Source organism: Dromiciops gliroides, chromosome 3 (genome assembly GCF_019393635.1).
Source record: "Dromiciops gliroides isolate mDroGli1 chromosome 3, mDroGli1.pri, whole genome shotgun sequence".
NCBI classification, from domain to species: domain Eukaryota; kingdom Metazoa; phylum Chordata; class Mammalia; order Microbiotheria; family Microbiotheriidae; genus Dromiciops; species Dromiciops gliroides.
Window position 1 is genome coordinate 668,632,140 of NC_057863.1, and position 9,395 is coordinate 668,641,534.

Below are 9,395 nucleotides of genomic sequence, written 5' to 3' on the forward strand. Positions count from 1 at the left end.
TGGGGAAAGTTGTAGGTGAAATTTATTGAGAATTCAGCATAACATTTTGAGACACTCAGGAGAAGGAACTAGGATGCATGGGAAGGACTCCGGCTTGGTGGGGCTCCAGAGAAAATCCCTAATAAAGACAGATAAAGCCCTAGCTCTCAGTGAGCTTACATTCCAGAGGTGGGACCCCGCCTGTCTGTGGCCTTCTTAGACTGCGGGGTCTCGTCACTGAACGTGGGGCAACAGCAAAATGTTATGTGCCTAGAAGCCCGGGTCACCTAAGAGTGGAAAAAGAGGGAAAACCAGGAAGCCCCGCGTGCAGATGCCCCGCGTGCAGGGGAAGCCGTGGGTGCAGGAGAAGCCCCGCGTGCAGAAGCCCCGTGTGCGGAGAAGCACCGCGTGTAGGGGAAGCCGCGGGTGCAGGAGAAGTCCTGTGAGCGGAGAAGCCCCGCGTGCAACACCGGGGCAGGTGGGCTCCGCGGACCCGGCGGGCCACAGCTTTGCAAACCGCAGGAGCCAGCTCATTCCGCAGCCTCCGGCCCACGGCCGGTAGGAAGCGCCGAAGGTGGGCCCGCACTAGCTATGGTCCCTGATTGGGGCGTGTCCACCTCCGCCCCGCCCTCTCAGCCCGGGAGCCCCAAGGGCTCCCCGGCTTCGCGCCCTTGCTCGCGGTAAACTTTTTGTCCATTCGCTCCTCCAGTGCCTCTTTCCTTCATTTAGGTTCTTCCTTCCCTCGCTTAGCCCCCTCGCCTCCCCATTCATTCGCGGGACCCCAGCCTTCCTCGGTCCTCCAGGCGGGGAGAGAGAGAGAGAGAGAGAGAGAGAGAGAGAGAGAGAGAGAGAGAGAGAGAGAGAGAGAGAGAGAGAGAGGGAGGAGGGAGGGAGGGAGGGAGGGAGGGAGGGAGGGAGGGAGGGAGGGAGGGAGGGAGGGAGGGAGGGAGGGAGGGAGAGAGAACCCTCTCGATGGTGCTCCCTGCTACGGGGCTCATCTCTATGGTCAGGGCGGGGCTCCCTGAGGGTTCTCCGAGGACGCTTTGCTTCCGGTCATCCAAGCCGGAGGGAAGGCCTCGTCTCTCTGATCCTATCGACTAGGGCCCTGCTTCTGACGTCACTTCCCATTGACCGCCTCCTCAGACCCGCCCCTCGAAATTGAGGCCGGAAGTGGGTGCCGGACACGAAGAGAGGAACGCTACGGAGAAGGTAGCGGGACCGGGGCTGCGGCTACCCAACCAGAGGGGGCGCTGCGGGGCCGGGGGAACCTAAAGGGTGAGACACAGAGGCAGGTGTGAAGAGGGGGCCGGACCAGAGGGGGCGCTGTGGGGCGGCGGGGCCGGGGGAAGATACAGGATGAGACACAGGGGCAGGTGTGAAGAGGGGGCGGTGCTTTGACAGGGAAAGGGATCAGGGCATGTGTGACAGGGCACTGACCAAGGGGACTTTGTGTGGGGTGTCTGTGACACAGGGTTCCCTGTGGGAGCAGGTGAGGGAGTCGGGGGACATGGGGGTCAGGGTGGGGCGGGTGAGAAGGTATGGGAGCGGTTGGGGAGGCTTTGTGGGGGGGAAGGGGGACAGGTGAGGGGGTGGGACAGGTGAGGTGTGGGAGTGGTTGGGGGCATTCTGGGGGGGAGGGGGGCCAGGGGAGGGGGTGGGGTGGGGGAGAAGGTTTGGGAGTGGGTAGGGGAGAAGGTATGGGAGTGGTTGGGGGGGCTTTGTGGGGGGGAGGGGCGGGTGACAAAGTATGGGAGGGGGGCCAGGGGAGGAGGCGGGGCGGGTGAGAAGATATGCGTGTGGTTGGGGGGCTTTGTGGGGGGAAGGGGGGTCAGGGGAGGGGGCGGGGCGGATGAGAAGGTATGGGAGTGGTGGGGAGGGCCTTTCTGGGGCAGATGGCACAGGGGAAGGGGGGGGATTCATGAGCTGGATCCAGTAGCACCTGCAGGGTTTGGGGGGGAGCTCCCCGGAGTGGCTGTCAGGCGGGGCGTGTGGGTCGGGGCCTGGCTAGGTGCTGGGCAGTGTCTGGGCTCGGGATGGGGGGACTCCCGGAGGGCCCCTTTGGGCGCAGCCTCAGATCTGGGCCCTTGGGGAGGCCGTCCGGTCCAGAGGAGGGGCCGCCCTCACTCCGACCCTCTGTGGCGCAGGGGGAGGGCCATGGCGGCCTCTGCGGCGGCCACGGCCACGGCCTCGGCCTCGGCCTCAGCGGCGGCCGCGGAAGCCGTCCACTACATCCACCTGCAGAACTTCTCACGCTCGCTGCTGGAGACCCTCAACGGGCAGCGGCTGGGCGGCCACTTCTGCGACGTGACCGTGCGCATCCGGGAGGCTTCGCTGCGGGCGCACCGCTGCGTGCTGGCGGCCGGCTCGCCCTTCTTCCAGGACAAGCTGCTGCTGGGCCACTCGGAGATCCTGGTGCCGCCTGTGGTGCCGGCCCAGACGGTGCGCCAGCTGGTCGAGTTCCTGTACAGCGGCTCGCTGGTGGTGGCGCAGAGCGAGGCCCTGCAGGTGCTGACGGCGGCCTCCATCCTGCAGATCAAGACGGTGATCGATGAGTGCACCCAGATCATCTCCCAGGCCCGGGGAGCCGGCGCCCGGGGGCCGGAGGACGGGACCCCGGGGCCGGCCACCACCGCCTCTGAGCTCTGCGCCCCGGGGCCGGGGGCTGAGGTCCGCTACAAGCTGCGAGATCTGCTCTCTGCCCAGCAGCAGCAGCAGCAGCAGCAGCGGGCCGGGGCCGGGGCCTCAGCGGCCGACGTAGGGCCCCACGGCTGTCACAGCCGCAAGCAGAGGCAGCCCGTCCGCCTGCAGCTGCTGGAGCCACTGCCCGTGGTGGTCAAGGACGAGGAAGGAGAGACCTCGCCCACCCGGGCAGCCCCCACGGTGGCGGGGGAAGGAACCAGAGAAGGCTCGGGCCAGGGGGACGGGGTGGAGGAGGAAGAGGAGGAGGAGGAGGAGGAGGAAGAGGACGGGGCCGAGGAGGAGGAGGGAGGGGGCGGCAGTGGAGGGGGCTGCTTTAGTCAGTGTGGGGGAGGCTTCTTCAGTGAGGGGCTTAAAGAACCCCGGAAGGAGCCCCCCCCTACAGGGCCGGATTTGGCTCCCTCAGAACCCCCCGGAGGAAGAGACTATTTCGGAGGGGCCTCGGAAGAGGTGTTCCCCGAGAGCTTTATCCCCGTGTGGCCCAACGAGGACGTGGCCGAGGGGGGCCCCCGGGAGGCGGCTCCCCCTGCCCTAGACGGCCCCCCCCAGGCTCCCGCTCGGCCGGACTGCAGCTTGGGGCCACCTCCCAGTTCCGGATTTGGACCTCGGGGCCCCGAGCCCAGGGCCCTGGCCTTCCCCAGCCCTGCAGCCGCGGGGGTAAAGGGCGCAGGGGCCACCGGCCTCTTCCCCTTCCACCTACCAGCTCCTCCCCCGGGGCCCCCCCAGCCTCCCCCCTTCTTCAGCCCCCTTCAGCCAGAAGGCTCCGCAGGCGGAGGTGGAGGAGTCCCGGCGGCCTCTGCTTCAGCAGCCCTGGGAGGCTTAGGCCCCATCCAGATTCAGCCGGGCGAAGGTCCCGGCCTGCCTGCGCCCCCCGGCCCGGGGCCCCGGCCCCCGGAGCTGCCTTCCTATGAGTGCAGTCACTGCCAGAAAACATTTAGCTCGCGCAAGAACTACACGAAGCACATGTTCATTCATTCAGGTGAGAAGGGACCTCAGGGTGAGGGCGCAATCATCTGTGCCCAGGACGGAAGAGCAGGCGAAGAAAAAAGCCCACCACCCAGGGCGGGGCAGGGGCTTCCTGCCCGGGGGTCCCAGCGGTCACCCTTCAGCTGTGTGTGGGGGGGAGCGACCTGCACCAGAGAGTCTTTGAGGCGATGGTGGCAGGGGGAGACGCCCCAGGAAATGCCCACCCCGCCAATGCGGGGCTGGAGGCGCTGCGGCTGGGGGGGAGCGCTGCCCATGGAGCAGGCACCTCTCACCCCGCGTCTCTCCCTGTCCCCAGGGGAGAAGCCCCACCAGTGTTCCGTGTGCTGGCGTTCCTTCTCTCTCCGAGATTACCTCCTCAAGCACATGGTGACACACACCGGGGTGCGGGCCTTCCAGTGCTCCGTCTGCTGCAAACGCTTCACTCAGAAGAGTTCGCTCAATGTGCACATGCGCACCCACCGGCCAGAGCGCGTCCCCTGCCCGCTCTGCGCCAAGGTGTTCTCCCACCGGACACTACTGGAGCGCCACCTCAGCTCTCACCCTGCCCCCTGACCCCTCTCCCCCAGCCCCCGTGCCCATCCTCAGTCCTCTGGTGGCCCCCACTGCCTCCCCTTCCCCCCATGGCCAAGGCCCCTCTGCCGACTGGAACCTTGGACTCTGCTAGTGGAAGGCATTGGCCTGGGGGTCCTCTGGCTGCCCTCCCTTCCCACCCCTCCCCCTATCCCCCCATCCCCCATCCCTTGAGACTCCCCTCTCTTCACTCCTTGCCAGGGGAGTGTTGGTGGGGCTGATCCTGTATTCAGGGCTGGGCAGGGCCATCTGGGAGGGTGGCCCCAGGCCGGCCTCTGAGGCGCTGCTGTGGTGGCTCTTTTGGGGAGTTTGGAGCCTTCTCTGTGATTGGCCCCAGATTTTGGGGGGGGCACCCAGAAAGTCATATTGAAATGTCCTGGCTGTCTAGCAATGCCCTTGGAGCGAGAGCAGAGGCCAAGAGGCAGGAGGCAAGCTGGGCAGGGGGCGCCCTCTGCTACTGCCGGGGAGCAGGCTCGCCAAACTCACCCCAAGCTTCCCAAGGGACCTGACAGGGCTGAACTGAAACAGGATGAGGTGTTGGAGGAGGAGGAGGCTTAGAACCTGAGTGGGCCCCGGCCACCAACGGAAGGAGCCGGGTCAGCCAGCCCTCATTCATCACCACCCTTCCCCTTCCCCTTCAGTGTGTCTTCTTCCCCTAGAGTGTGCGCTCCTTGAGGGCAGGAACTGTCTTTCTGCTTGTATTTGTAAGTTTGGTATGTAGTAGGAGGTCATTTAATAAATGCTTGTTGACTGACTGACTGACTGACTGACTGACAAAGGATGGAACAGCTTCAAAGACCTCCAGGAGCAGGGACCGCTCAGTTCGGGCTGCAGACTCCCAGGAGGAGGGGGGTGGGGAGGTGACTGCACTTCCCCTGAGGTGCTGGCTTGGGTTCTGGGCATCCCATTTGAGGAAGGAAAAGCCAAAGAATGTCTAGGGGTGGCCACCAAGATGGGAAGGGCAGTGTCAGAGCTGGGAAAGAGCAGACTCAGGGCCCTGGAAAGGCAGAATTTAGGGACCTGTGGAGGCCAAGGTCCAGCTCAGAGGGTGCCACGCCTGCCCCTCCCCCCCCTCCTGGGCAATCTCACCAACCCCCACAGCTCTGACCCCTGCTCAGATCTGAGTCCTGTCACTGGCACAACCCTACCCTTTCTGCATCCTGCCTGGGACCCAGAGAGAAGAGGCTGAGGGGGGAAGCTTCTTCTCTTGGGAAGATGGAGGACCATTGTCAGGGAGGGGCTTGGGAAAAGGAGGCTCTCTGGAAGGCAGAAAGCATATAGCAATGGCCCTGAGCCTGTGGGGCGGCTGGCCAATGTTGATCCAAGTTTAGGATTGGCTTGTGCTGACAGCCCAGGGTCCAGAACGTAGGGAGTGAGCCCTGAATAAATATGGGGGGAGGGTGGGCTGTGTACTGGAGTCCTGAAGACCTGGGGCTCAGTGTGTTCTCTAAAATGGGACCAAGGACAAACAGATGACAAAATCCTGCTGTCACAACTCCCTCATGGAGGGGGAGGGATATGCATTTATTAAATGCCTACTGTGTGCCATTCAGTCTTTACAATTCTGGGAGGGAGGTGGTTTCATGACCCCCATTTTTTTTTTGGTGGGGCAATGAGGGTTAAGTGACTTGCCCAGGGTCACACAGCTAGTAAGTGTCAAGTGTCTGAGGTTGGGTTTGAACTTAGGTCCTCCTGAATCCAGGGTCAGTGCTTTTTCCACTGCACCACCTAGCTGCCCCTATGACCCCCATTTTAATAGATGAGGTTTGTGAGCTAGGAAGTGAGCAGGGCCCAGAGTCAGGAAGACCCACCTGCCTAACTGTGACTCTAGGCAAGTCATTAACCCTCCATCTGCCTCAGCTTCATCTGTAAAATGGGAGGGTTGTGAGGATTGTGAGGATTGAATGAGATAATAGTTGTAAAGCTTTTTGTCCAGGGCCTGGCACACTGTAGGTACTTAATAAATGCATATCCTTTTCCTCCTCTTTCTGCCTCAAGGCCTGTTCCCCCTTTGCACCTCCCCCCCCCCCCCCGTTTCCATGGCAAGAGCAGGCAGCTGGTGACTTGAACATGATGGGGTGAGGCCTGGGCGAAGGGAAGCTGAGGGGCAAACTCTGGGAAGGGCAGACATCACTTCTGCAGTGGATAGGGGTCACTTCTAGTGCCTGGAGTAGACCATGCTCCGGAGCTGAGAGGTCCCCCTACCAGAAGAGAAGCCATGACCTCCCACCTGTGACTGACCTCTGATCCCCAGCAAACTTTCCCTGTGACCCTCTTGTGTATCTGGGTGATCTTTCCATCTTCAGTGTATACAGCAGGATGTTCATATATGCTGCCTACGCCTCAGTTCTTCTCCCGCTCTGCCCCCCCCCCTCTTTCCAAGCACAGGAATTTCTGGACCAAAACTTTCTTTCTGTTCATCACCTCCAGTCCCGGCTCATGCTCACACGTTTTTCCCTTTTCTCCTCCAACTCTAGCTTCTCTAGCCTCCTCTCCCTCCTACTCCCTCCTCCCTCCCCTTCTTTTGTCCCCCTCCTCTTCCTACCTCTTCCATTCTTCTATCCTCCTCCTCCTCCTCCTCTTCCCTCTTCCTCCATTCCTCCTCTGTCCTCCCCCTCCTCCTTCCTCCCATTCCTCCTGTCCTCCCTCCCCCTCTTCCTTTCTCCCCCTCCTCCTCCTTTGTCCTCCCCCTCCTCTTCCTCCTCCCATTCCTTTTGTCCCTCCCTCTTCCTCCATTCCTCCTCTGTCCTCCCCCTCCTCCCCTTTGTCCTCCCTCCCCCTCTGTCCTCCCTCCTCTTCCTCCCATTCCTCCTCTGTCCCCCTCCTCTTCCTCCCTCCTCCCCCCACTCCTCTTATGTCCTCTCCCCTCTCCTCCCTCCTCCTCCTGTCTTCCCTCTCCTTCCTTCCATGCCTCCTCTGTCCTCCATCCTCCTTCCTCCTCCTCCCCTCTGTCCTCCCTCCTCTTCCTCCCATTCCTCCTCTGTCCTCCCCCCTCCTCATTCTTCCTCTGTCTTTCTCCCATTCCTCCTCTGTCCTCCCTCCTCCTCCCATTCCTCCTCTGTCCCCTCCTCTTCCCACTCCTCTTATGTCCTCCCCCCTCCTCCCTCCTCCTCCTGTCTTCCCTCTCCTTCCTTCCATTCCTCCTCTGTCCTCCCTCCCCTCTCCTCCATCCTCCTTCCCCTTCCTCTCCTCTGTCCTCCCTCCCCCTCTTCCTTTCTCCCCCTCCTCCTCCTTTGTCCTCCCTCCTCCTCTTCCTCCTTCCTCCCATTCCTCCTCTGTCCTCCCTCCTCCTCTTCCCCTGTCCTCCCCCCACTTCCTCCCCTGTGCCCCCTTCCTCCTCCCCTGTCCACCCCTCCTCCCTCCTCCTGCCCCTTCCCCATCTTGCTGGATTCCTCTGCAGCCACCATGGCCCCCTGGCCCCTGACCCCTGGGGCCCTTCAGGTGAGTGGGGTTTTTCTGGTGCCTGAGTGACCCCCTGGTGTTCTCCCTTCATTCTTCCCCACGGTGGCCACCTCCCTGCTGCCTACCCTGGAGAGTTCAGGGAGCCTGGAGCCCCCCACCCCCCAGCAATGGGGGCAGCACTGCCTTATGGTCTACAGGGTGGGGTGAGGAGGAGCTGCCAAAGAAGACTTGACCAGTCATCTGCAAGGACCTCTTCCTCTCCCAGGACCTTCTGGACAAAAGCATTTGGTGTTCCCCAATTGAGAAATGGTCAAAGGATATGAACAGGCAGTTTTCTGATGAAACCAAAGCTATCTATTGCCATATGAAAAAATGCCCTAAATCACTATTGATTAGAGAGATGCAAATTAAAACAACTCTGAGGTACCACCTCACACCTATCAGATTGGCTAAAATGACAAAAAAGGAAAATAATGTTGGAGAAGCTGTGGAAAAATCAGAACACTAATGGATTATTGGTGGAGCTGTGAACTGATCCAACCATTCTGGAGAGCAATTTGGAACTATGCCCCAAAAGCCATAAAACTGTGCATACCCTTTGACCCAGTAATACCACTATTAGGTCTTTTTCCCAAAGAGATCATCAAAAAGGGAAAAGGACCAACATATTCAAAAATATTTATAGCTGCTCTTTTTGTGGTGGCAAGGAATTGGAAATTGAGGAGATGCCCATCAATTGGGGAATGGCTGAACAAGCTGTGATATGTGAATGTGGTGGAATACTATTGTGCTGTAAGAAAAAATGAGCAGGGCAGCTAGGTGGCTCAGTAGATAAAGCACCAGCCCTGGACTCAGGAGTACCTGAGTTCAAATCTGGTCTCAGACACTTGACACTTACTAGCTGTGTGACCCTGGGCAAGTCACTTAACCCCCATTGCCCCACAAAAACAAACAAACAAACAGAAAGAAAGAAAAGAAAAGATGAGCAGGGGAGAACATTGTACACAGTATCAATGACACTGTGTGTTGATCAACTGTGATAAACTTGCTTCTTCTCAGCAAGACAACGGTACAAGATAGTTCCAAAGGACTCATGATGGAAAAAGCTCTGCAAATCCAGAAAAAAAAAAATTACTGTGGAATATAGATGCAGATTGAACCATACTATTTCTTTTATTTTTGGTGCTGTTGTTTTTCATTGGGGGGGGGGTGTTTTCCTTTTTGCTCTGATTCTTCTCTTATAACATGACTAATGCAGAAATGTGTTTAATGTTATTGTACATATATAACCTATATCAGATTGTTTGCTGTCTTGGGGAGTGGGGGGAGGGAGGGAGAAAAATTTGAAACTAGAAATCTTACTAAAAAAAGAATAAACAAATGATAAATATGTTTTTTAAAAAAGCGTTTGGTGTTTCAGGGGTCAGTAACCTTCAGGGATGTGGTTGTGACCTTCAGCCCTGAGGAGTGGGGGCACCTGGACCCATCCCAGAAGGCTCTCTACCAAGAGGTCATGCTGGAGAACTATAGGAACATGGTCTGCCTGGGTGAGGACCCAAATGCTGCCCCTTGGAGGGTGGGGGGAGTGGCTGAGGGTGGTGCCCCAGTTCCCTTGGGTCTGTGGGGAGAAAAGTCAATGGGCTGCTCCTAGGCCCCGTGCAGTGAGAGGGGAGGGCTCCCCGTCCCCAGGACTGTCCCGTTTCCCATCCCCAGGACTTGCTGTTGCCCATCCCAGTGTGATGGACCAGTTGGAGCAAGGG

General features: G+C 59.7%; 1 protein-coding gene across 3 annotated transcripts; it reads left to right on the forward strand.

Annotated features, from left to right (window-relative positions):
* The first annotated feature begins 1,061 nt into the window (after positions 1-1,061).
* Positions 1,062-4,988, forward strand: ZBTB45 (zinc finger and BTB domain containing 45). Of its 3 annotated transcripts, none has more exons than XM_043998533.1 (3): positions 1,062-1,188; positions 2,124-3,655; positions 3,959-4,988. In XM_043998533.1, the coding sequence occupies exons 2-3, from the start codon at positions 2,134-2,136 to the stop codon at positions 4,213-4,215; spliced, it is 1,779 nt and encodes a 592-aa protein (XP_043854468.1). In that variant the 5' UTR covers positions 1,062-1,188; positions 2,124-2,133; the 3' UTR covers positions 4,216-4,988. The 3 variants fall into 3 exon arrangements, with proteins under 3 accessions (XP_043854468.1, XP_043854470.1, XP_043854471.1); XM_043998535.1 differs by having other exon boundaries at positions 1,158-1,254; XM_043998536.1 differs by lacking the exon at positions 1,062-1,188 and adding an exon at positions 1,364-1,468.
* Positions 4,989-9,395: the final 4,407 nt, after the last annotated feature.

What these genes read in the sequence shown, in the direction of transcription:
- ZBTB45 (XM_043998533.1), top strand. Translation starts at nt 2,134, where the DNA reads ATGGCGGCCTCTGCGGCGGCCACGGCCACGGCCTCGGCCTCGGCCTCA. An exon ending in GCACATGTTCATTCATTCAG is followed by an intron (nt 3,656 to 3,958) that starts GTGAGAAGGGAC and finishes CCCTGTCCCCAG; the next exon opens with GGGAGAAGCCCCACCAGTGT.